Source organism: Nycticebus coucang, chromosome 2 (assembly GCF_027406575.1).
Source record: "Nycticebus coucang isolate mNycCou1 chromosome 2, mNycCou1.pri, whole genome shotgun sequence".
NCBI classification, from domain to species: Eukaryota; Metazoa; Chordata; class Mammalia; order Primates; family Lorisidae; genus Nycticebus; species Nycticebus coucang.
The window spans coordinates 40,283,336-40,311,239 of record NC_069781.1 but is presented as its reverse complement, the minus strand read 5'-3'; the positions used below and the strand labels follow the sequence as shown (position 1 = coordinate 40,311,239).

At 45.1% G+C, this 27,904-nt stretch overlaps 1 protein-coding gene across 2 annotated transcripts in view; it reads left to right on the top strand.

Annotated features, from left to right (window-relative positions):
* Positions 1–27,904, top strand: part of TMOD1 (tropomodulin 1) — an 85,917-nt gene that overhangs the window by 13,350 nt on the left and 44,663 nt on the right. For both annotated transcript variants that reach the window (XM_053568190.1, XM_053568180.1), the window contains exon 2: positions 6,537–6,709. In XM_053568190.1, coding sequence (XP_053424165.1) covers positions 6,590–6,709 — 120 coding nt within the window. In that variant the 5' untranslated portion in view covers positions 6,537–6,589. The remainder of the gene's footprint in view (positions 1–6,536; positions 6,710–27,904) is intronic.

Sequence of the window (27,904 nt, the reverse complement as noted above, 5' to 3'; positions counted from 1 at the left end):
ACGCCTGAGCCACCAGAAATAGAGACGGGCCTGGAACAGATCCCCCCCCAGAGCCCTGGGGAGGAACCAACCCTGCCCACACCTGACTTCTGACTTCCAGCCTCTGGAGCCGAGCGCTTGCGTTTCTGCTGTTCAAGCCACTCAGTTTATGTTGCTTTCTTAGGGCACTCACTGAACACTAATGCAAATGCAAAGAAAAGAAGGAGCCATGTGTCCAACTCTGCTTTGTTGTTTTTTTTTTTTTTTGTTGTTGTTGTTGTTTGTTTTGATTGTCCTAAGCCACCTCACCTTGGGACATTGTCACTGACTGGTCAATCAATCGGCTGCCCTTGAGCCAGGCACACACTCTGTCCAATCACCTGAGTGTGGAGAGCGTCACGCGATACAGTGAATGGCTGCCCATAGGGTACCCCTTCAAAGGAGATGGGGGTGACAGCTCTCTCAGGAGGGACAGGAGAGACATTGCAATTCTGAAGGCGAAGGAAGAGAGAGGTTCTGGAGAGGGAGGTAGATGGCATCATCCTGGGATGCAGGATTTAGTAAGGAGGGGTCATGACCTAAAATACCTTCAGCCAAAGCATCTTCCAAAAGAGAGGGATGAATGTGCCAGGAGGTGGGGTACAAAGGATCAACTTTGTAAATCAACCTTTCTTTGCTCATCCTCAAGTTGTTCACTGTGGCTGAAATAAGAAGACGATATAATTGGAAAATATTCATTCAAACTCGTGTCTCAGGGAAGTACAGTCCATAAATCAAGATGATCGCGCTCCAGGGCCTCCTCCCAAGTGTTTCTGCACAGGCAGGCGACACTGGAGATGCCATTAGCAGAAGTGCCTGGACCCACTAAAAAAGGGCCCTTCGTGTTCCAGAGCTGCCGCATTTTGGAGCTTCCGTTTCCGAAGCTTTCCTGATGGATGGCCTCAGTCCTTGACCCTCTAATTTTTACTGTCCAACCTGCCGAGTTGTACTTCCTGGCACAGCTCGTAAATTCCGTTTTTTCATACTTAGTGGAAGCTTAAGGCTTCTGCCGTGAAGGAGCAGAGTGGCCAGATGAGCTGTAAATGTAAAATAGACATGAGATTTGGAAGATTTATGTTTGTAAGGGTTTTTTAATTTATTAACCTGTCCGTTTCTTTTTCCAACCAACTCTTACTCAGAGTAGTAACGGAAGAGCCGTTCTGCCCCACGTGCGCCACATGGGGAACCCGGTGGCTTCATCACCCTCTTCCTGCCTGTTCCTCCCCTCTAGGATTCCCAGCTGTCCCTGACCTGGTCCAGTCTTTCCATGACAACAACAGGAAACCAGAGCATCTGAGAAGAGAAAGGCCTGGCCCAGGTTCTCTGTCCCCAAATGGGACCTCTGGGCCTGGCACAGGGCTAGAAACCGGGGACAGTGTATGGGGGAAGGCAGCAGCCTCATAGCAGAGGCTCACATCTGGGAAGCCCATTCCTCATGTGGCTTCCCTGTCTGCTTGTTGTCACTTAATCCTCAGGACACCCCGTAGGAATGACTACTTTTAGCCTCTCGCTTACAGACCAGGAAACCCAGTCCAGTGAGTTTCACTTTTTTATTCAAGCCAAAGAATCCTTTCTTCAAGGGAAGTCTCATCTGGAACCCCAAATAAACCCATCAGTTAAAATCAGGGGTGAACCCCCTCAGTTAGCCTTGACCCCCTGCAGGGCCCTGGAGGCACTTTCTCAGAACCAGAGACCTCCCCTTGGTGCAGTTAAAATCACTCGGGTCACCCAATAAGGAGGGAAGGAACTTAGGGAGGGTCACCTAGGGAGTCCCTTCACAATTAGTGCTCCAACTGAAGTCCTGTGAGTCTCAAGGCTATGTTTTGTCCCTGACACATCTTTTATTAGGAAATGGAGGCCTTTTATGATCAGTTATAAAATGCAATCTCTTCTAAGCCATATTTTAAGACTGGGCTTGCAGGGAACTCTGTGGCTGTACCGGTATCACCTCCGTCCCAGTCTGCCCCTTCCCCACCTCCAGTTCTTCGACCACAGCTCCCATCCCTGCCAGCCAAGAGGGTGAGTGTGGCCCGAAGCTGACAGCTTCATGGTTTACCTTAGGAGCTCTCAGTTCCCCTGTGCTTATTTAATGTAATGCCTCACCACTTTGTAATATTCACGGGACACTTGACATTAGAAAGGGCTTATTAAATCCCCTGATAATGCGATTTTTGAATTTAACAGTGCCTTGGGATGTGTGTGAGTGGTACCTTAACTTTCCTGGGGGAGATAAGAGGAACTGTAATGATTGCCCCACTGGGGGTGGCATCTCTGGAGGAGGCCTAAGCCCCCCCCGCATTTCCTTTCACCAGGCCCCTCGTTGCCACCTCCTTCTCTCTTCTGGCTCCTTCCCCAGACCCTTTTCCTAAGCTGGCTTCGATAATGGGTTCCTTTCTCCCCGGTTCCTGCATCCTGGCTTGTCCAGTCCCTAGGGTCCATCTACAACTCTTTTTCTAAGGATTTTACCCCAAATCATCTATAAAGTGAGTCAGGTGGAAAAAGTAACAAGCATGGGATGCTCCCATGGCTCCAAACCTGTCCCCAGAAGTGTGCCCCAGCTAGTCCTGTCCCTATGTCCCTCTATGGGGTTCTAAGTGGCTCCCTGATGTGACCCAGAAGTAAGTCTAAGGCTGTTTTTTCTAAACTTTGTCTCATGAGATTCCAATTCAGGGAGAAGTTTCACAGAGATACAGTGTTATGATTGAAAGGATTGGGAAACTATGCTTGCCACCCACTCCTCTGGGAGATCCCACCATACAGTGGCCAACCCAGGTGTTTGAGAAGCCCTGAGGTCCAGAGCCCTGTGGAGCTTCATCTAACCCAGAACTTGTTGGAGCACCAAGACCTTGTGCTCTCTCAGTGGTCCTTATCTGCACAATGGGAGTAATGGTAAATACTTACTTATAGGTTAAACTAGTTGGGAGGAGGTTCTGGACATCCCTGTGCATTGGTTCTGGAAGCCTCTGTGCCCTTCACTGGGGTCCCTCTTGGCCCCAGAATGAATATCATAAATCCTCCCTGTCCTGGCTTCACATAGGAAGAACCAAATTAGGTTGTTCCCCAAGGGCCTTCAGGCAGGTTTTTGTCATCTATACCAGAGCATTGTCAGCTGGTTGTACTTTCTTTGGAAGTAAATAGAAATGGATCAAGGAAAGGGCCCATTTATGGTCTGAACATTGCATTCTTCGGGTCTGGTCAAAAGAAGATGTCAGGCCATGCTGAGCCATTCTTAGAGAAAAGGATGGTATTGGTGTTTCTGTATTTGGGAAGCAAGTCCTTCTAATCAAGCCAGCTGTCGTATCCTTGGATTTCTTCTACAAGTGTGCTCACACGCTCAGACTCACACTATAAAGTGTGCTCTCTATTTTCTGAGATGGACACTCTCTCTGTTAGCTCAGCAAAACTTTGGTTTTAGTTTATTTTTGATTATTTTAATTCTTTTTACTTAAAAACGAACCCCAGCTTTTCGATCGGTTGGTTGTATTTTCCTAGTATTCATTTTTCTCTACTTTGGAAAATTTGATCAGTCATTTCACAGATGAGTCATGGGTTTGCTTTGTTTGCTTTTATGGGGGGATCTGAAAATATAAACTACGGTGGAGAAGGTGGCACTAATCATAGAAGTTTGCTAGGGCTGGCTCAGTGCCTGTAGATCAGCGACTAGGGTGCCAGCCCCATACACCAGAGCTGGCAGGTTCGTATCCAGCCCAGGTCTGCCGAACAACAACTACAACCAAAAAATAGCCGGGCATTGTGGTGGGCGCCTGTAGTCCCAGCTATTGGGGAGGCTGAGGCAAGAGAATCGCTTAAGCCCAAGAGTTGGAGGTTGCTGTGAGCTGTGACACCACGGCACTCTACCAAGGATGACAGAGTGAGACTCTGTCTCAAAAAAAAAAGTTTGCTAGGGCCGCTGTAACAGGGTACTACAAACCTAGGGGCTTAAACGATGGATACTTTTACTACCCCACAGTTCTGGAGACCAGCAGTCTGACTCAGTATCAGCAATACTGCTCCTTTTGAAACCTATGAGGAATGTTTCTCCCCTAGCTTCTGGTGGTTTTCTGTCAATCTTTGGCATACCTCAACTTGTAGAGGCATCCCCCCAATCTCTGCCTTCATCGTCACGTGGCAGTGTTCTTGCATGTACACCTGTGTTCAAATCTCTCCTTTTTATAAGGACACAGTCACACGGACGAAGGGCCCATGCTACTCCCACGTAATCTCTTCTAAACTTAACTAATGACATCTGCAATGACCCTTATATCCAGGTAAGGTCACATTCTTACCAGTAATATGGTACTGGGTGACTGAGGCACTGGGGGTTTGAATGTCATCATACAGATTTTTGGGGGACACAATTCAATTCAATCCATCACACTGATTTTACACACAGTACTACATTCTATTCTGCAGAATTTAAAGAAGTCCTGAGCTAATGCCTTACCTGCCAGCCCATTAGCATCAGAAAGGAAGTCTGGTGGGTCAGCGCAGGTAGGTTTAAGGACTGGACATACACAGAGATAATAGCAGCTTCTGCAGCAAGTTGATATTTCCCAAGAGGAGAAGGGCCCAGAATCTCCTCTGGGCTGCATGATCAACCACCAAAGGCAGGTAGAGAACTGGAATTGGGTTCCTTGCAATGGGAAAGTTCCTGTGGTAAGCATAGTCCTGGGCTGGGCCCTGGGAGAGGGAGATGGAGCAAACCCAGACCCATCCACGAGGAAGCCAAGCAGGAGACGAGAAGCATGAGCTGCAGAGAGAAGTTGGCCCAGTGCTGTGAGCTGCAGAGAGACGTGGGGCCCAGTGCTGTGAGCTGCGGAGAGAAATGGGGCCCAGTGCTGTGAGCTGCGGAGAGAAGTGGGCGCAGTGCTGTGAGCTGCGGAGAGACGTGGGGCCCAGTTCTGTCAGCTGAAGAGAGAAGTGGGGGCCCAGTGCTGTGAACTGAAGAGGGAAGTAGGGCTGTGAGCTGCGGAGAAAAGTGGGACCCGGTGCAGTGAGTTACAGAGAGAAGTAAGCCCAGTGCTGTCAGCTGAAGAGAGAAGTGGGCCCAGTGCTGTCAGCTGAAGAGAGAAGTTGGCCCAGTGCTGTCAGCTGAAGAGAGAAGTGGGCCCAGTGCTGTCAGCTGAAGAGAGAAGTGGGCCCAGTGCTGTCAGCTGAAGAGAGAAGTGGGCCCAGTGCTGTCAGCTGAAGAGAGAAGTGGGCCCAGTGCTGTCAGCTGAAGAGAGAAGTGGGCCCAGTGCTGTCAGCTGAAGAGAGAAGTGGGGCCCAGGGCTGTCAGCTTCATGGAGAAGTGGGGCCAGTGCTGTGAGCTGAAGAGAGAAGTGGGGCCCCATGCTGTGGGCCATGATGAACTTTGCTGAGTGAGGAGATGCCGAGACTTTGCTAGGCTTGTCATGTTACCAGACAGCTTTAGTTAAACTGGACGACAGAAGGACCGAGGTCTCATTGTCCCTCCCAGCTTAGGTGAGAGGCAGTGTGGTGTAATGGAGAGCACCTGAGGCCATGGCTCGGTTTCTTCATTGATAAAATGGTTTTAATTGAAAGTCTTAACAAGGTGTTTTGTGAGACTTGGGTGAGTCAACAGGTCTGCAAATGTCATGGCGGTGGGAAGTGGCAGAGAGGTGAGGTGGACGATGAACAGTAGCCTTCTCTAGCAAGAGAGAGAAGCCTGAGAAGCTGTAGACGTGGACCTTGGTCTTCCTGGGTCCCTGAGCAAACCACCTCTTCTCTCCAAACCAGCTCCTTTGCAAGTCAAATGAGGGGTGTGGCCTAGACAGTCTCCTTCTGACTGTGTGTGTACGACATTGGGCAATTCTGATGCAATGGTCAGAGCAGTGCAGGCTCAGATGGCCAACAGACATGGGCTCAAATGTGGACCTGCCACTTTCCAGTGGTGTGATTTGGGTGAATCACTTCATCTCTCTGAGCTCAGTGTCCTCATCTGTACAATGGGAGTAATGGTAAATACTTACTTACAGGTTAAACTAGAAAATCTGTTTAATACATGGCTTGGTGTGTGGTGGCTAAAGTTAGCTATTTCTATTGGAACCTTTTTTGTGATGATTGAATGAGATGGGGCAGGTGAGAGCCTGCATGCAGTAGACCCTCAACCATTTTATACCTTCCCCCTTTGAAAATCAGGCAGTTTACAGCATTTGCAATTCCCAGTAGGTGTAGGGTGAAAGGTAGAGGATTATACAGAAAAATATTTGAACTACTTGAAGAATAAAATTGTTTTCAGGCACTCATAAGCCATTTATAATCACCCATTTACTTGTAATTAATGTCCGTGCCAATTGCAACCGATTACGATTCATTAAATCCCACGCCCCCAGGACTTTTACCTTGCATACTTTTATTAGAGAATTAGTCAAACTCTGTGCAGTGTTCCACTGTAGTAATTATGATCCTGCAATTCATAAAACATGCCCAGGGCACCATGTGAATGATGAGCATCCATTAGCTTTGAAAGAGCAAATCAAAGGACGATTTTTCTAAGATTTTTGTCTTTCTGGCAGGTCATACATACATCAGCATAGAAACTGAGGAGACAACGACAAGCTCTTCCATAATGTCATACAGACGAGAGCTAGAGAAATACCGTGATTTGGATGAAGATGAAATCCTTGGAGCCCTAACCGAGGAAGAGCTCAGGACCCTGGAAAATGAGCTGGATGAGCTGGACCCTGATGTGAGTAGGTGCCAGAGGGGATCACATTATCACAGGTGCACGGAGCACATCATGACCATCTGGGGAGGGACAGATGTGCCCTTCCTAAAGCTACCACTTCCTTTCTTCCTTATGTGGGAGTGACATTAGAATAACTTTGCCTTTGCAGGATTTTGAAAAATGTGTTATATCAGAGTTTTTGAGAGAAAGAGAACCAACAGGATATATATTGATACATGCACACATACATATAAAGAGATTTATTATGAGGAATTAGCTCACTTGGTTGTAGAGGCTGGGAAGTCCCAAGATCTATAGTCAGTAAGCTGGAGAACCAGGAGGGCCAGTAATAGAATTCCAGTCCAAATGCAGGCAGGCTGAAGACCCAGGAAGTGCCAATGTTTTAGTTCAATTCCAAGGGCAGGAAAAAAATTATGTGCCAGCTCAAGGCAGCCAGGCAGGAGGAAATTCCTCCTTCTTGTGGGAGGATCAGCTTTTTTATTCTATTCAGGCTTTCAACTGATTGGATGGGGCCCACCCACATTAGGGAGGGCAATCTGCTTCACCCATATGTCAATCTCATCCAGAAACACTCCTACAGAAACATTCAGAATAATATTTGACCAAATGTCTGGGCCCTCATGGCCAGTCAAGTTGACACATAAAATTTACCATCACAAGTCCACCCCTTGTCAACTTGGCACGCATGCACACCTCTTCAAACTCTACCAAACATCCAAATAAGCACAATTAGATGGTCATAATTCTGCCTAAGAGGATACAACTATCCTGTGTAAATGGTAAATACACTAACTCCTTCCCCAGAAGAAGTAGTAAAGTCCTTGAGTGAGGTTTACTCTTCTCCCCCCATGTCCTATAACTTACATGTAATGATGTAAAATTAACAACACTTAAATACTCTGATATAAAGTCAATCCATCTATGTTTAATGATAAGGGAATAAGAGGGGGAAGGAAACCAAAGGCATTTGCTACCCACATGCACTAACATGTCCACAAACTAAAAAGAAAGTTTTCATGATAATTACAGTCCTCATTTCTGCGATTGATCAGGTGTTGTAGCTGACATTTATAACTCCCACCCCCTCATTACTCTTTCTGTATCCCCTTTGCCTTCAGCAAGCAGTTATGATTCTTTCGCTGATGGGTGACCCAAATCTTCATTTGCTTGGTTTCTTGAGTGAGGCCTTTTGACTGAATCCGAATTTTACAGAACAAATCCTTTTAACAGAGGGATTTGTTCTGTGAAGTTTGGATTCAGTGGAGGGGTTGCCCTTGGGGATCTGGAGGGCCACATGTGACACAGGTTCCCCACCCCTGGCTCAGCCATTAGTAGTCCTACATGGATTGGGTTGTACTTTTCCATTGACCTTAATTATTGGGCACAGTAATACTAAAAAATGTCCTAAGGGAGCACCAATATTCCAGACATATGTGTGCTTACTTCCCTGGGCAGTAGCTGCCCAATTTCCCTTTGGTAGTCAGGATCAGTGACCCCAGCCAGCACAGTAACTCCCTTCTTTGCCTGTTGATTCAGAAGCAAGAAAAGCTCAAATTAGTCAGGTGGCAATTGGGGCTTTTGTTGGATTTTTAGAGAAAAAGTCTTGCTATGTCACCCTGGGTAGAGAGTACAGTGGCATCATCATAGCTCACTGCAACCTCTGGCTTCTGGGCTCAAGTGATCCCCCTCCCTTAGCCTCCTAATAGCTGGGATGATAGGTGCACACTGCTGAGCTTGGCCTGGTGGCAATTTTAACTTCCAGTTCAGTGTTTCTCCTGGTAGAAGCATTCCTCCTTTGAAACTAAGACTTCTTTTTTTTAAAGACAGAGTCTCACTCAGTAGAGTGCTATGGCATCACAGCTCACAGGAACCTCAAATTCTTGGGCTTAAGCGATTCTCTTGCCTCAGTCTCCCAAGTAGCGGGGACTACAGGAACCCGCAACAACACCTGGCTATTTTTTTTGTTGTTGTAGTTGTTATTGTTGTTTGGTAGGCCCGGGCTGGGTTAGAACCCGCCAGCTCCGGTGCATGTGGCCAGTGCCCTAGCCGCATGCTTGAAACTAAGACTTCTAGGTCAACATGAGGTCGTAGGAACAGGAAGCAAAAATTTTGCTAGTGGATCAGTAGGAGTCATGGTAAGTGGTACCACTCCTATTTCCAACCTCAATTCCTGGACCTATGAATCCCAGCTATGGGAGAAACAGCAACATAGATTGCCTGCTGGTTCAGAGCCTTCCAGGGAATGTTGTCCCCACCCTGCAATGTATTGCTACCTAGCTGGTGCTGTTACCAAGTCTTCAAAAGACAATTTCCCATTATATTAAACCAACTGCTTCAGGACAGTGGAGAACATTTGTTGTGGGATGAATCCACTGAGAAATAAAGGACTAGAACAATCTCTCTCACTTGTTTGATGGTTTATTCCTGCATTTTATAGTTTGCACATTGAAGAAGTTTGTTTCATACTGAGACCTCTGCAGTCAGGGTACACAGTCTCAAGAGACAGGTGGCTCCTTGGTTGTAAATTCCATCTAGCAAGCCCCGCTGGAGCTGTGAGAAAGGGCTGTGAATATGTCCCAGACGCCCAGGTCAATACCCAGCACAGAGAAGGTATAATGAATGTTATTGGTAAAGTGAATTTTCCATTTTATGCATTTTTAAATAAAAATGGAGAGTTTTGTGCCTTTTGAAAAAACCAATCATTACTCAACTCTGGTTTAACAGCAATCCATAAAAAACAAAACAAAACACAACACTTTAGGCCAGGCACAGTGGCTCACACATGTAATCCTAGCACTTTGGGAGGCTGAAACAGGAGGATCATTTGAGGCCAAGAGTTTGAGACTAGCCTGAGCAATATAGTGAGAAGCCGATCTCTACAAAAAATTAGTCGTCATGATGGTGCATGCCTATAGTCCCAGGTACCTGGGAGGGTGAAGTGGGAGGAAGGCTTGAGCCCAGGAGTTCAAGGTTGCAATGAGCTATGGTGGTGCCACTGCACTCTAGCCTCTAAAACACCATACCACAACTTCAATATCATTTCACTAACCTACAAATAATAGCTGCAAATGTACAGGGAGCACAATTTAGCTGGAAAATGTAGGACTAGAAGTTAGATGTCCCGTCCCAACCCTGTGTTTTTCACTCCATGTGACCTCAGGCCAGTTGCTGTCCTTTCTAGGCCTCAGTGTCCCCATCCATGAAATGACAGAGTTGGTTAGTCCCTTTCAGGGTGATTTATAAGCTGGTCTTATTTCCAGTTTCACTAAGTGGTTTCTTTCTAGATAACTCAGATTCCTGGTCTAAGGATCCTGGATTCCAGGCCCCCTAGAATGACAAATCCTTCTACAGCATGTCCTCGTCTTTCTCATGTTCACTGTTATCCCCTCCTGACATGTGATTACAAGTGGGCTTGGTGGGGAAAGCCTTGGGTCCCTCCTTCCTCCCCTGCATCGCACCTCCCCAGTGGCTTGAGTTTCAGTAAAAACAGATGCCGTAGCCCAGAACAGTCAAGCTGTAAAATATTCTGTTCTAATTCTATCCTAGATCACTGTTGCCTAGAATTACAGGAACAAACAGCTCTAAAAAGGGAGAACAAAAGGAAGAAGTAGCCACTTCTGGTCAACTCAATGAGTGTGACCCAGTTACCTGCCAGCACCAGGCCTGTGCTGGGCACCAGGGAGCCTGGCAGGCACTCTGCCCTCGGGCTCAGGCCAGTGGGAAGTACAAAGGATAAACAGCATCCTACACGGGGGGGGGGGACACAGAGATGGGAGAGAGATTAATCCTTACCGGTGGGAGGCTTCACAGAGCAGGTAATACTGGTACTGGGCCCTGGATTTTTCTAATTCCAGGCTGAGTGAAGCCCTCAAGCAAAGACCAAGGGCAAAGGCTTCTGTGTGGAGGTAACTGGTGATGGAGCGTGTCAGTGTGCTTTCTGGGGAGGGTCAGATGCAAATGGAAAGGGGGTTGGAGCTAGATATTGGGGGAGGGGGGTTGCAAAGCAGACTGGAGAGTTTCAAGTTTTCTCAGTGGGCCCGGGAAGGCCTTGAGGGTCAGTGGGCATAGTGGGTCTCAGGCACCAATGCTGGGGACACATGGACTGGGGGATGCCAGGGAGACCAGTGAGAGGTCAAAGGAGGTGCCATGGGGGAATCTTTGCCCTCCCCAGAGAAGGCCCTGCAGGCCTGCTCTCTCTGGTTTTTTGGCTTTGGGAGTTGTCCTCAGTTGCTGGAGGGAGATGAGGTTAAACTGGGCTATGGCTACAAGTGGGGGCAATGATGGCAAGGGTCAGAGCCAGCACCAGGCCTAGAGGTGGGGGAACAGGTGGAGCAGCCGCCACAGAATGGAGAGTGTAGCCTTGGGCACTGCACCAAGACCCGCAGGGAGCTCCCACTCACCCTTAGGCTGGCAAAGACCTCCCACAGGGCCCCCGCCCCGCACAGCAGAATATCTGGCCTCACAGCCCCACCTCGGGACCTCTGTGGCTCTGGCACAGCCAGCTGTCTGCCCAGGTGACTAACAGGAGAGAGTCCCCTCCCATGTGCCACTGGAGGGATAGGGTGCCTGCAGCTTGCCTTGCTGCCTAACTCACTCGACCAGGGGACCAGGGCATGGGGACTCAGATTACAAACAGGCCTCAGACAGATTGCTGGCAGGAGAAAGGCAGCAGAGAATACGGATTTGGGAGTGGGCCTGAGCCATCTGAAACCTGTGATTCTCATGCCACTGTGGTTTCACAAATGACATTTTTCAAAGACTCCTTTCTCTCTCAGTTCAAAGAAAAGAGAAGAGAAACCAGAGTGAGAGTGGGAGATAATGGCAGTGGCCGGTGGGCTTTGGTCCGAGACACACATTGGCCCCTTCACTGAGATCGCCTCTGTTACCTGATTTGCAAGACAGTGAGTTTTGAAAAGGCCTTTCTTTCTGAGCACACATGCACAAACACTCCAGCTCCAGTTTCACCCTACCTTAGCCCAGGCTCTGAAATCATAGCGCAGGCAGAGGCCAAAGGTATGAGGGGCTCTGAGCCTACCAGCAGGGGTCCAGCTCCCTATCCTGAAAACTTACGGAGCAGGAGCTGAGCCCATAGAGAGTCACACATCCAGATAGAACCAGATCAGAACCCTTGTTCCTTGGCATCTGGGGCACTGACCACTCTGTTACGTTCCATGTTCCTCCTGTTTTTATTTTTGTTTAACAAGTGCTTCTGTGACACCAAGTACAGGTGCTGTTCTGAGCACTTTGAAAATATTAACTCATCATCATGATCCTGTGAAGCAGGCACTATTATCACCCCCATTTTACAGATGAGGAAACTGAGAAGGAAACAACTTGTCCAAAGTCCCACAACTAGGCAGTGGCAGAGCCATGGTATCGGTCTAGAGTCTAGCCACGTTTCTCTAAGGCTTAATGGGAGGCTTCCAGAAGATAGTTTGGGCTGCAGACATGCTCTGGTTTTGTGGTTTGAGAGGGTGCTGGGTGCAAAATCATTCTTTCTTCCTGGAAAGAGCCTGAGCTGCGGAAATCCATGTTCTAGTCCTACCTCTGCTGCAGAAGTAAGCACACAATTTTCCCTCTTTGGTTCTCATTTTTCCCTATCCGTGAAATGGCCACAGTTAGCCTAGACGGCCTCAGACACTGTCTCCAACTCTAACCACCTATGGTTTCTTGAGCCACTCCTGAACAGGACACACACTTCAGGGGCTGACGCTTTCCATTATGCAATTGTTAAGCCCCAGGGTCATGTGACAGAGTAGACTACAAGGAGCTGGAAAGCAACTGAAAGCAACTGTTTGCCGCAGAGGATTCCAAACTTGTGCATATTAAAAAAAAAAATCCCCGAAACTTTCTATCTCTCACTCTGGAAAAACTCGAGCTTATCATGAGATTGTTGCACTTGGACTCCCTCAGGAAAGGAATGCTTCATGTGCTAAAAGTATCCACTGTTGACTGATTCCCCAGAGGATCTGCCCTTTCTTGTCTCTCTGGAGTTAAGTGGATGCTGCTCTGAAGCTGAGCCAACTCCTCAGATTGCCTTTGTGCCAGGCAGCGGGGGCTTGTGGAGAGGAGAAGTTTAAGAATGACAAGTCACTGTAACAGGCAACAGTGTACAGTTCTCATATGATCAACAGTTACTCAGTGTTTACTGGGTGTGCCATGGGTAAAGCTCTATGGGGCTACTAATCACATTTAGTCCTCCGAGAAGCTTCAGGCACTGGCCCCATTTTAAAGATGGGGAAACTGAGTCTCGGAGAGATGAAATAACCTGCCTACAAGGTAACCTGGGTGATGCCGGGATTCCAACCTAGATGGCCTAGGCCCTGTCATCTGTATTTTTAGCCATCACCCTCCTGGGAGCACCTGTGGGACTGGCCAGAAGGGAACTTGGAGAACAGACTGCAGACCAGCAAACTGGCTTTTTCAATTTGATTTCTTTTGAAGTGGTTATGTTATTTTCACCATAAATATTACTCTTTTAAAAAAAGACATTGTGAATCTACCAACACAAAGAATTTAACTATAAATACTGCTTGTTAATGAGACTTTGGGGAAAAGGCAGAATACATTTTTAAAACTGTCTCAGTGAAAGGATCAAAATATTTGCAGGAGAGAAGATGGCAGAGATAATTTCAACCTTACAAAGAAATTGGGTCCAAAGAGTTGATTTTAAAGTCAGCCGTTAGGAATCTGTGACACAGTATAACCATAGAAACAATTATAAAAAGCAACAGATCCCCTGCAAAGCCTGAAGTAACAATCATAATAATAAACTATTGTTTTCTATAGATGTCTTCTTACAGGCGAGGTGCTATGCTAAGCATTCTGTGGGCGTCATCTCATACAATCCCCACAAGGATCCTATGAGATTGATCCTCCTAGGTTGGGAATACCATTCTCTAGATCAAGAAATGCATGGCCAGAATCATACCATTGAGTGAGAGACTGAATTCAGACAGACCCTGCCTTCCTTAGCTTACAATGTGTTGAGAGTTCTGAGAACAAAGGGCCATGAATTGCCCAGGAAGAGTTGGTGGAAAACCTAGAACTGTAGAATCCCAAAGCATCAAAGACACTTGGCAACCATCTAACAGCACCCCAGCCCTGCTCACTTCTGGCATCTGTGTGTCCCATGCAGGCAGAGAAACCCTAATTTATGGAGTCTGTCTTGCACGTGAGTCATTCACTTGGTGCTTTGTGTATTTCACCAAACGTTCATACCAATCCTCTGGGATAAGTGTGTTATTATCGCCATTTTAGTGATGAAACATCAAAATAACAACAACAAAACCCTGAAGTTGAGAGAGGGAGAAAAGTCTTATTCAACGTCACCCAGTAAGTCGGTGGCAGAGCCAGGAAGAGAACCTGGGGCTTCTGTCATTCTACATGGCCTCCTGTCAGACTCCACACAATTGTAAAATCCTCCCCACCTGTGCCCCAAGTCATATCCTGTAAGGCAGAGGGCGCTCCTGGCCATCCAGGAAGCAGCCAAGTTTGGTCCACAGGGTCGTGGTTTTCCTTTGTAACACAAACCGGCAAGATTGCAAGCCCAGGACAGAAGTAAACAGTTGAAATGGAAAGAAATAAATCTCTCCTCTAAAAATAGGCACACATCCTTAGAAACACTGCCGGTCGTGCACAGGATGGGCCTGGCGGGGTAAGGATGAGTCAGGCCAGGCGTCGGTGTGTTCCCCTCGCCCCAACTTCTGGCCCCATGACCATCTCTCTCATACACCTTCCCCTGGCTAGAGACCTCTTGGACATGGAGCCCTTCACTTTCTGCCATTTGTTAAACCTTGACCTCCCACCCCTCCCTCGGGAAGCCTTCTTTACCCTTGCACCTACTAGCCCCCAGCACAGCCCCTGCCCCATGCTGAGAACACAGAATATTTTCTTTTTGATTTCAGCAATTTCAACAGCAAGCATTTTAAACATATAGGAGAGTACAGAATATATCTATATTCCCACCGTCCAAATTTAAAAATGCTACAATTTTGCAGATCATCTTTAAAAAGAAATCACTTTAAACAAAGTTTAAACTCTGCCTTTCTGCCAATTGCCCCCAGTTTATTCCCCTTCTCTCTCACTCTACTGAGTGCTTTCTATCAGAGGCAGCAAACCAAGGACCCACAATGTCATACAAGTAATATAAAAGAAGGAAGGAAGATGGGCCCATTTTCCTGACCATGTGGTCATCTCAGTTCATCTTTTACTTTTACTCTCTTGAAAGAGATGTGCATATATAAGAAAACTTTCACTTATCATTTAAACTTTCCAGAGAAAAGCAACAACAAAGCCAATGATATATAGTAATTGACCTTGGCCTCCATGTCAGAGACAATAGGGAGTGGTGGGGACTGAGGCAAGTGGGAGTTTGTCAAAAGGGCACTTGCTTTTCAGCTCTACCAATTGAGGCCAGTGTGAGAATATAGGCACTGTATTGCCAGATCCCCTAACTTTTCATGAGATGCTAGAAATGTGGATTTTTATGGTAAGTTCCTTATTTCAAAATAGGGAGCTCCGTCAAATGCACTGACCAAAAAAACCCAACCAAGGTTCTGCATTTAATTGGACTACAGGCTTCCCAGTTTGCAACTCTGGATCTACTTCATATGGCAGGTGTTTGTTTTGCTTAAAAATACACACACATAGGGGCGGAGCAAGATGGCAGCCGAGTAACAGCTTCCTTGCATCTGGGCACCGTGAGTCTGGGGAGATAGGACTCCAGGCATCTCTGGCTGGTGGGAACTGCCTATCATCACTCCTATGAGGATACAGGGAGTCAGCGAGAGACTTCTGGACCCCAAGAGGAGGACTAAAACAGTGGAAAACCGGCAGTGGTCGCGTGTGTTCAACCCGTCTAAACCCGCCCACAACTGTAAGTTCAGTAGCAGCGAGACTGCAAACCAGAAAGGCCTTACCTGTGAACTCTTTTGATGTCCTTGGACTTGGCACTGAGTTGAACTGCCTTGGGGAAGGCCTGAGTGGGAGTGCGGAGAACTTTGGCCGTTGTCTAGGGCCCCAGTCTGAGCCGCTGAGCCAGACGGAGCTAATAGTGTTTGGCGGTGGGTCACACGGATCCATTGTCAGTGATCTGCCCCGGCAAGCTCCGCCCTCAGGGTAGCAGAGCTAGAAACGGGTGGGAGCTGGTAACCCAGCAACCAAGTAGCCTAAGGGTGGGGTCTGAGCCGCCTTGCAGCCCTAACCCTCAGGGGCAGAGTGAGACCGGTTTTGGCACACTGAGTAAGTGCATAGCCACTTCAGCAGTGATTCCAGCGAGAAAGCTGGGAAAGCTTCTGCTCAGCAAGTTTACAAGTTCAAAGTGCCTTTTAAGTGGGCTGAAGAGAGATTTAGGGTGTCTACCTGCTGGGGTTTGAGAAATCAGCAGCCTCCAGTCGTATCAGAACTGTGACTAACATCTCATACCCCAAAAGACCACGTGTTGCCCAGACAATATTCAACAACATATACAAACTGCTTTGTTTTTGGTTGTGTATTTTTTTTTCTTTTTTTTTTGTTTGGTTGGGTTTTTTTGTTTGTTTATTTTGACGTTGTTGATGTTCTTTTGTTTCTTAATTTCAATCTTTTCCATACAGATCCCTTTTTCTTTCTCAATTTTTCTAGTTTAATTATAATTTCCCATTGCTGCCTTTTTTAATAACTACAACTTCATTTTTGCTAGTGTTTCTACCGCTATCACTTGGTTTTTCACCCAATTTTATCGCCATAAAGTTTTCTGTTTGCTTGTTTTAGTTTGATTTATAGCATTTTTGTCTTTCCTCTCTACTTGGTGGAGGTGGGGTACTGTGTCTGACCAGGTTAGCAAAGAGCTGCTGACCTCAAGGGAACCACCCAACTGGGCACCCAACCCCCAGAAGGTGGGGTTTTTTAAGGTTGTGTCAAAGTACCCTACTGTACACCTATATTGCCCTGTCTCCCTCTTTCTGTGCCTCTCTTCTTTTTGTCAATATTCCTTATCCCTACCCCCTCTCCTTTCTCTATCTTTCTTTTTTTTTCTTATCACTCGGTCCTCCTTTCTTTCATCCCTTTTTTGCTCTTCAACCTTCTCACCTTTCTGGTCCTGTAACCCTTAGTCCACAGGCACAAGAACTTAAAGAGCAAGAGGAAGTGAAAGGAAAATTAGGGCAAGGAAACAGATAAAAGAAATCACTCATGAGGAAGAATCAGCAGAAAACTCCAGGCAACATGAAGAACCAGTCCAGAACAACCCCGCCAAGGGACCATGAGGTAGCTACTGCAGAGGATTCCACCTATACAGAAATGTTAGGAATGACAGAAAGGGAATTTAGAATACACATGTTGAAAACAATGAAAGAAATGATGGAAACAATGAAGGAAACTGCTAATAAAGTGGAAAATAACCAAAAGGAAATCCAAAAACAGAATCAAATCAGAGATGAACGATATGAAGAATATAAAAAGGATATGGCAGAGCTGAAGGAAATGAAACAGTCAATCAGGGAACTTAAAGATGCAATGGAAAGTATCAGCAACAGGTTAGACCATGCAGAAGAAAGAATTTCAGAGGTAGAAGACAAAGTTTTTGAGATAACTCAGATAGTAAAAGAGGCAGAAAAGAAGAGAGAGAAAGCAGAACGTTCACTGTCAGAATTATGGGACTTTATGAAACGTTCCAACATACGAGTTATAGGAATTCCAGAAGGGGAAGAAGAATGCCCCAGAGGAATGGAAGCCATACTAGAGAATATTATAAAAGAAAATTTCCCAAACATCACCAAAGATTCTGACACACTGCTTTCAGAGGGCTATCGGACCCCAGGTCGCCTCAACTCTAACCGAGCTTCTCCAAGACACATTGTGATGAACCTGTCCAAAGTCAAGACAAAAGAAAAGATTCTGCAAGCTGCCAGGAGTAAGCGCCAGTTGACCTACAGGGGCAAATCCATCAGAGTGACCTCAGACTTCTCTAATGAAACTTTCCAAGCAAGAAGACAATGGTCATCTACCTTTAATCTACTTAAACAGAACAATTTGCAGCCCAGAATTCTGTACCCTGCTAAGCTAAGCTTCAAAATTGATGGAGAAATCAAATCATTTACGGATATACAAACATTGAGGAAATTCACCACAACAAGACCAGCTCTACAGGGAATACTTCAACCTGTTCTGCACACTGACCACCACAATGGATCAGCAGCAAAGTAAGAACTCAGAAATCAAAGGACAGAACCTAACCTCCACACTGATGCAAAAGATAAAACTAAGCAATGGACTCTCACCAAATAAGACGAATAGAATACTACCACACTTATCAATTATCTCCATAAATGTTAATGGCTTGAATTCCCCACTGAAGAGACATAGATTGGCTGACTGGATTAAAAAACACAAGCCATCCATTTGCTGTCTGCAAGAAACACACCTGGCTTCAAAAGACAAATTAAAGCTCCGAGTCAAGGGTTGGAAGACAATTTTTCAGGCAAATGGAATTCAGAAGAAAAGAGGAGTTGCAATCTTATTTTCAGATACATATGGATTTAAAGCAACTAAAGTCAAAAAAGACAAAGATGGTCACTTTATATTGGTCAAGGGAAAACTACAACAAGAAGACATTTCAATTCTAAATATCTATGCACCAAATTTAAATGCTCCCAGATTCTTGAAACAGACCTTACTCAGTCTGAGCAATATGATATCTGATAATACCATCATAACAGGGGACTTTAACACACCTCTTACAGAGCTGGACAGATCCTCTAAACAGAAATTAAACAAAGATATAAGAGATTTAAATGAGACCCTAGAACAACTATGCTTGATAGACGCATATAGAACACTCCACCCCAAAGATAAAGAATATACATTCTTCTCATCACCCCATGGAACATTCTCCAAAATTGATCATATCCTGGGACACAAAACAAATATCAACAGAATCAAAAGAATTGAAATTTTACCTTGTATCTTTTCAGACCATAAGGCACTAAAGGTGGAACTCAACTCTAACAAAAATGCTCGACCCCATCCAAAGGCATGGAAATTAAACAATCTTCTGTTGAATAACAGATGGGTGCAGGAAGAAATCAAACAGGAAATCACTAACTTCCTTAAGCATAACAACAATGAAGACACAAGCTACCAAAACCTGTGGGATACTGCAAAAGCAGTTTTGAGAGGAAAATTCATCGCTTTAGATGCCTACATTCGAAAAACAGACAGAGAGCACATCAACAATCTCACAAGAGACCTTATGGAATTGGAAAAAGAAGAACAATCTAAGCCTAAACTCAGTAGAAGAAAAGAAATCTCCAAAATCAAATCAGAGATCAATGAAATTGAAAACAAAAGAATCATTCAGAAAATTAATGAAACAAGGAGTTGGTTTTTTGAAAAAATAAATAAAATAGATAAACCATTGGCCAGACTAACTAGAAATAGAAAAGTAAAATCTCTAGTAACCTCAATCAGAAATGATAAAGGGGAAATAACAACTGATCCCACAGAGATACAAGAGATCATCTCTGAATACTACCAGAAACTGTATGCCCAGAAATTTGACAATGTGAAGGAAATGGATCAATATTTGGAATCACACCCTCTCCCTAGACTTGGCCAGGAAGAAATAGACCTCCTGAACAGACCAATTTCAAGCACTGAGATCAAAGAAACAATAAAAAAGCTTCCAACTAAAAAATGCCCTGGTCCAGATGGCTTCACTCCAGAATTCTATCAAACCTTCAAGGAAGAGCTTATTCCTGTACTGCAGAAATTATTCCAAAAAATTGAGGAAGAAGGAATCTTCCCCAACACATTCTATGAAGCAAACATCACCCTGATACCAAAACCAGGAAAAGACCCAAACAAAAAGGAGAATTTCAGACCAATCTCACTCATGAATATAGATGGAAAAATTCTCAACAAAATCCTAGCCAATAGATTACAGCTTATCATCAAAAAAGTCATTCATCATGATCAAGCAGGCTTCATCCCAGGGATGCAAGGCTGGTTCAACATACGCAAGTCCATAAACGTTATCCACCATATTAACAGAGGCAAAAATAAAGATCACATGATCCTCTCAATAGATGCAGAAAAAGCATTTGATAAAATCCAGCATCCTTTTCTAATTAGAACACTGAAGAGTATAGGCATAGGTGGCACATTTCTAAAACTGATTGAAGCTATCTATGACAAACCCACAGCCAATATTTTACTGAATGGAGTAAAACTGAAAGCTTTTCCTCTTAGAACTGGAACCAGACAAGGTTGTCCTCTGTCACCTTTACTATTCAACATAGTGCTGGAAGTTCTAGCCAATACAATTAGGCAAGACAAGGAAATAAAGGGAATCCAAATGGGAGCAGAGGAGGTCAAACTCTCCCTCTTTGCTGACGACATGATCTTATACTTAGAGAACCCCAAAGACTCAACCACAAGACTCCTAGAAGTCATCAAAAAATACAGTAATGTTTCAGGATATAAAATCAATGTCCACAAGTCAGTAGCCTTTGTATACACCAATAACAGTCAAGAGGAGAAGCTAATTAAGGACACAACTCCCTTCACCATAGTTTCAAAGAAAATGAAATACCTAGGAATATACCTAACGAAGGAGGTGAAGGACCTCTATAAAGAAAACTATGAACTCCTCAGAAAGGAAATAGCAGAGGATATTAACAAATGGAAGAACATACCATGCTCATGGATGGGAAGAATCAACATTGTTAAAATGTCTATACTTCCCAAAGCAATCTACCTATTCAATGCCATTCCTATCAAAGTACCTACATCGTACTTTCAAGATTTGGAAAAAATGATTCTGCGTTTTGTATGGAACCGGAAAAAACCCCGTATAGCTAAGGCAGTTCTTAGTAACAAAAATAAAGCTGGGGGCATCAGCATACCAGATTTGAGTCTGTACTACAAAGCCATAGTGCTCAAGACAGCATGGTACTGGCACAAAAACAGAGACATAGACACTTGGAATCGAATTGAACACCAAGAAATGAAACTAACATCTTACAACCACCTAATCTTCGATAAACCAAACAAGAACTTACCTTGGGGGAAAGACTCCCTATTCAATAAATGGTGTTGGGAGAATTGGATGTCTGCGTGTAAAAGACTGAAACTGGACCCACACCTTTCCCCACTCACAAAAATTGATTCAAGATGGATAAAGGACTTAAATTTAAGGCACGAAACAATAAAAATCCTCAAAGAAAGCATAGGAAAAACACTGGAAGATATTGGCCTGGGGGAAGACTTCATGAAGAAGACTGCCATGGCAATTGCAACAACAACAAAAATAAACAAATGGGACTTCATTAAACTGAAAAGCTTCTGTACAGCTAAGGTGACGATAACCAAAGCAAAGAGACAACCCACACAATGGGAAAGGATATTTGCATATTTTCAATCAGACAAAAGCTTGATAACCAGGATCTATAGAGAACTCAAATTAATCCACATGAAAAAAGCCAACAATCCCCTATATCAATGGGCAAGAGACATGAATAGAACTTTCTCTAAAGACGACAGACGAATGGCTAACAAACACATGAAAAAATGTTCATCATCTCTATATATTAGAGAAATGCAAATCAAAACATCCCTGAGATATCATCTAACCCCAGAGAGAATGGCCCACATCACAAAATCTCAAAACTGCAGATGCTGGCGTGGATGTGGAGAGAAGGGAACACTTTTACACTGCTGGTGGGACTGCAAACTAGTACAACCTTTCTGGAAGGAAGTATGGAGAAACCTCAAAGCACTCAACCTAGACCTCCCATTCGATCCTGCAATCCCATTACTGGGCATCTACCCAGAAGGAAAAAAATCCTTTTATCATAAGGACACTTGTACTAGACTGTTTATTGCAGCTCAATTTACAATCGCCAAAATGTGGAAACAGCCTAAATGCCCACCAACCCAGGAATGGATTAACAAGCTGTGGTATATGTATACCATGGAATACTATTCAGCCATTAAAAAAAATGGAGACTTTACATCCTTCGTATTAACCTGGATGGAAGTGGAAGACATTATTCTTAGTAAAGCATCACAAGAATGGAGAAGCATGAATCCTATGTACTCAATCTTGATATGAGGACAATTAATGACAATTAAGGTTATGGGGGGGGGGAAGCAGAAAGAGAGAGGGAGGGAGTGGGGTGGGGCCTTAGTGTGTGTCACACTTTATGGGGGCAAGACAAGATTGCAAGAGGGACTTTACCTAACAATTGCAATCAGTGTAACTGGCTTATTGTACCCTCAATGAATCCCCAACAATAAAAAAAAAAGAAAAAAAAAAAAAGAAATAACAAAAAAAAAAAAAAAAAATACACACACATAGAAATATATGTATGTAATATGATTAGATAAAAAGTACTAAGCCCAGTTACTGACACGTATTGGTGTTTAATAAATGTTGAATCTCAATCTATGATTTTTCCCCTAGAGTCTAAGCTTTCTGAGACTCAGAGACGTCTTATACTAATACAAGTTACAGTATAGCCAAGTATAGTTGTGCAATTTGTGCACTGTGCAACTCCAGGAGACACTCTTAATGCAGACTAGAGAGTGAATAATGCCCTTGGATTAGTGCAGTGCACAACTTTCACAACCAGATGCAGCTGCCCTGACAGAGTTCCTCCATAAAGCAGTGTCTGTTTAGTTGAATGGAAGTGAATAATTATGTCCTAAGGTGGTAAAACTGATTGGCAATAAGCTGCTTTCATTTGGTGTTCAAACCTTCATTCTGAGGTTAAAAATGAAAGGACTTCAAAAAAATTGTTTTTAGAAGCAGGATCTAGCTCTATTGCACAGGCTAGAGTCCAGTGGCACAATCATAGTTCACTGTGGCCTCAGATTCCTGGGCTCAGTGATCCTCCTGCCTCAGCCTCCCGAGTAGATGGGACTACAGTGCACACCACCTCACATGACTAATTTAAAGAAAAAAATTTTTTTGTAGAGAAAGGGCCACTAGGCTGAGAGCTCACTCAAATGTTGTTCAGGCTGGTCTTAAACTCCTGGCCTTAAGTGATCTTCCTGCCTCGGCCTCCCAAGTAGCTGGGACTATAGGTGCCCACCACTACATGTGACTAATTTTAAAATGTTTTTTTTTTTTTTTGTAGAGACAGGGTCACTATGTTGCTCAAACTGGTCTAAATTCCTGGCCTCAATCAATCCTGCCTCAGCCTCCCAAAATGCTAGGATTGTAGGCATGAGCCACTGTGCCTGGCCTGAAAGGGCTTTTGACCCTCATTTTACAGAGGGAGATCAAAAGCCAGAAAGTACCAGGCTCCTGTTTGTGGTCTCATAGCCCTAGGATGAGAACCTAAGTTGTCAGGTAGGTTGCAACTTGGCTGCAAGTAGTAGAGACTAAAACAGCATGATTTGTGCAGTGGTTTATTCATCCCTCAAGTAAAAGTCTATAGGTAAGCAATCCGGGCCTGGTATGGAGCTCAGCTTCCCAAACTCCCCAGAGTCCTAGACTCTGTCTAAACCATTCTTCACCATTCCTAGAGTGTAGCGTTCATTGCCACCGTCTGAAGTGGTAGCCATAATAGCCATATTCCAGGCATCCAAACAGAGAAAAAGTGGAGGAAATAAAAGGAGCAAAGCCATGATTCGAATGCTTTTTTTAAAGGAAGGTTACCAGAAATTACCACTGTACATGTCTCATATTATTGACCAGAACTTAATTACATGGCTCAACCTAGTTACAAGGGAATATGGGAAATGTAGTCTTTAGTCTGAGTGGCCAAGTGCTCAGCTAAAAAGCGAGAGGGCTTTCATTACTAAAGAAGGAGAGATTTGACATCAGAGACAATTTGAGTCTGTCGCTTTGAGTTTTGCAGTTTGATAACCTGATGTTTTGCTCTCCCAAAAGCACTTAGGTGGAGTAAAAAATGTTAGCAGAAATTTAACCAAATCTGGGCCCCCAAGGAGACACTACAAAGGTCTCACTCTCTAGCTTGGCATTTCCCAAACCCCCTGTCAGCAAACCCTCATCCTATCCTGAGCATCCCCTACCCTGGCACCTTTTCTAATGTGTCCCTCTTACCCAAACACACTTAGGGGCAGCACCTGGTGGCCCAGCAAACAGCTTGGGACAGCATGTGTGATGTGGGTCTCAAGGGTGTCCAAGTAATCCCATCCTTTTTCCAGCTGCAGCATCACTGGGTATGATTGTGGACCTAGATCACCACGTGGTCTTAACACCCAGTCCTGGGTGCTGAGGATTCAGAAAGACTAAGACGTACCCCAGCTGGCCTGTGAGAGGCACCCAGTCTCCTTGGGGAGAGAGGTGCAGCATAGATTTTCTCCTAAACAGCACAGTATGGGCATGATATAAGAATTGGCAAGATGCTTAGAGGAATTTGGGGGAGAATGGCCAGACCAGTGCAGGGACCACTGCAAAGGCTGAACAGAGTGACCGAGGGAAGGGCTTTGAAGCATGACTGCAGGGGAGCTGAGGACGTGAAACCCCAGGCAGAGGGCACAGCCCGAGCAAAGGTGTGGCAGCATGAGAGTTCAGGGTGAGCGGTGGAATGTGGGGTTCAGGAGTGACTGGAACAGCAACTCCTTGAAGAAAGGAAGAGGCTCGAGCCTGTGGAGTAGCAGGAGCACCTCAGGGTCAAATCAGAGAGTGCACTCTGCCCCTGCTGATCAAGATGGTGATTCTGTAGGTCAGTGAAGTGGCTGAGCATCTGTGAGTGTGCTGGGGGCTGACATGATTAGCTGGGAATACAGGTGAGGTCTGTCTGGCTGCTGGGTGGGAAGAGAGTGGTGGGGAGGCATAAGGCAGGGCAACCAGCCAGCAGGGCTACTCTGATGGGCCCAGCAAGAGGCATGATTGTGGACGATTCAGGCTGCGTGGTTTTAACACCCAGTCCTGGGTGCTGGGGTTAAGACATTTCAGAACACTGAGGCCTCAGACTCCTGGCGCTGGCAAGCCACACTCCCTCCTCCTCGGGGCTCCACACATGCTGTGCCTTGTCCTGACCTATAACACCTCTCCCCTTCCTCTCTTCACCTGGCTGTCTCTTCCCTGGTTCCCTTGTCCCCAGCTCAGGACCACTATCTCCAGGAAGCTCAGGGTTAAGTAAGATGACACACTGGGACACGGGTCTCCTCTGACCATGAGCCTCTCTAGAGCAGAGAGCACACGGTCATCGTCTCAGGATGGCCAGTGCCCCACACAAAGAAACAAGGAACATTTTCCCTATGCATGAGGCAAAAAAGGAGAATTAAGAGACAGCAGGAAGGGAAGATTTGTCCCCACTTTGTACCATAAATCCCAGAGAGAGAGATTGGGTGCTGTTATGACCAATAGGCCCCACCACAAACAATTCCCATGCTTGGGCCCCAGGGCTGCCTATGGACATCAGCACTGATGCCTATAAAGTTGACTAGGGGAAGTGGCAGCTGTTGGGTTTCATGGCCTTGAATCAAGGTTGGGGCTAGCTCTTTCTGGAGGGAGAGGGAAGAGGCCCAGAGTATGTGTGTTGGGGCAGGGGGGATATGTCTAGAGATAGTGGGGCACTTAGAGCTTTGGCCCTTGCTTGTCCCCTTTGGATGTGACATTGGGATTCTGTACCTAGGGCATGAGTTGTCTCTTCCCCCCTTCCCCTGGTACACTCTCAAGCTCTCAGGTGAAGGTATGTGAGAAGAATGCTCCACTGGGTGATTTTTGGTAGGCTCTGGAAGCTGCCGGCCAGTAATGCAGCGGCAGAGCTCTGTCATCTGGATGGGGGCCCAAGGGACTAGCAGCCTCATTTTACATAGAGAGAAACAGGCCTGGAAGATAACTAGAAGATCAAAGTCCTCAAGGCCAGTTAATAAGAATTTTTTTTCCAGTCAAATATAATACTTTGTAAAAGGCAGTTGGGGGACTAGCCAGCCTGTAAAAGGTGTGGCCTGATGTGGTGGGAAGGAGAGAAGAGGCGCAGATATCTAAGGCATGCTTAGGTCAAAGTGTTTGAACTAGGAGGGAGGGAGGGGAGTTAGAGGGGATTTTGAGAAGTTAAGCTGCCTTGGTTTCTCTTACAGTAACTCCATGCCTCTGAGCCTCAGTTTCTCCCCGTGTAAACTGAAACCAGTTTGATAAGGAGGGGAGCTTTGGCTTCCCAACACTTGGAGAGGACACCTGGCTCTCACATGGGGCCCCATCTGGCTTCCAGGATCTATTCCTAGAGGAAGGTAGCTGGTGATATGGAAACTTTTCTATGGGATGGAAGTCAAGATTCCTGGGCTCTCAGGCCAGCACACAGCCTCAGGCAAGGCCCCGCCCCTCCTTGGCTTCTCCCAATACCCAATAAAGAGTTTGTACCAACTGGTCCATCCTCTTCTAAGAGGCTGTGTGTGGTTCAGTCACAGAACTGGAACCTTAGACTCCCAGAACCCAGACCAAGGGAAGCATGTTTTGTTTTCCCTTGATCTTACACATAGAAGTTTTATTTTGGAAAAGTAATAAAATCTCTCGGTTTTTCGTCACTATGAAGGACTGGGTTAAGGGATATTTTATGTAGAAAAATATTTAGAAAATATTTTTTTGCAATTCTTTTTAGAAAACTGAGTTAGTTTTTCTATGCCTCAGTTTTCCCATCTAAAAATGAAAAAAATTGGCCTAGAGGATCTCTCAGGGCTTTGCAGCTCTGAGCTGACAAAAGCCGATATTCCTTTTAATACACTTTGTGTGTGTGTGTGTGTGTGCGCACATCCAAATAAGCCAGCAAGGTTCTAGCTAGAATGGCTTCTCACATGGTCCTGGCTATCTATAGCAATGGTAATTGTGCAGATATGTGGTATTTAGTCTAATTGGCATCTGTTTGTAGGGGTGTTAAGGGTGTCAGGGCTCCTAAGCCCAGTTAAGGATCTGCCAAAGTTTCCATAGTCCTTGGGGCAACTGGACCCAAGAGTGTGGGTGTGTAAGTTAGACTAAGATGTTAAACTGTCAAGCTGTACCTCTGAGTTTTAATCTTACATCCTTTAGAAGGAAGCCACCATTAAAAAAACCCAGGAGTAAGAAGCTATACATGCAGGAAAGTTGCCTATTTTTCCCCCATGGTTATTTATAAGAACAAATTAAACTTAACATTTTTTAAAATTAAAAAACTCTAGAAACCCATGTGTGTACTCCTTTCTTCCTGTAACTCAGTGCTGCCTGCTATGGAAGGACACTCAGTAAATATTTATGGAATAAATGTTGATATCTTAAAAAGCAAAGGATTTCACATAAAAATGAGATCTAGTAACACCGTCCACATTCCTACATGTCAACAGTTCTCTGGAGCTGGGGAGTGTGGGGGCAAGAAGGCTCCATCACCACCATTCTCGGACAACTAACAGCTATAATTTTAGGCTCAGATCAGAAAGCACCTAGAAATTCCTTCTCTTTAAAACCCTCACTAACTTTTCTGTCCGGTTATAATAAGGAGATCCCCCAGGCATTAATCACTGCCCTCCTCATAGGAGTAAATTTCCGACTGTAAGTGAGTAAGTGAGGATTTGCTCAGAATTCTAAAGCAAATTCACCCATAACCAACCTATCTTTGGGGTGAGGATGTACGTGTGACAAGTGCATGTGAATTCTGATTCCCCACTGCACAATTGGTGACTTTTCTGACTGAGTCAGATTGATGGTTCTTTCTGAACTAATTATGAAGGAAGTACTTGCCCAGCACATATACCCTGTGCACATTTCAAGATTAGGAGAATGAGATTTAAATTCCTTAAGGGATAACCAATTCCAACTTCTCATGGGCACCCTGAAATTATACTCTTACAGGTAATGTGTAGCTAGTTATAGATTATTCTCTGCTATTTAGTAAAGTTGACCCCCATTAGGATCTTGATTACTATTTGTTTAGTGAATAACCATGTGAAATTGAGGCTCTTCTCTCATTTTACACCACTTCTCCCTTTCACCTCCCATCTCTCTGGTTACTCCATATTGAAGAGCTTTTTAGTGGGGTCAGAGCCCACCTCTTAGCATACTGCCTGGACACCCAATACTCATTTGGTGGATGTTTGTTGACTGAATATGAAATAAAGGAATGAGAGGTACATTTCTACACACAGGATCACCAGACACTCTCCTGGTCAGAGCCAACAGCAGAATGGTTTGGGGGACTCTTTCCCTCACCTGATAGTCAGCATTCAGCCCTAATAGCCATGAGAGTTCTAAGGCAGTACTTTTATACC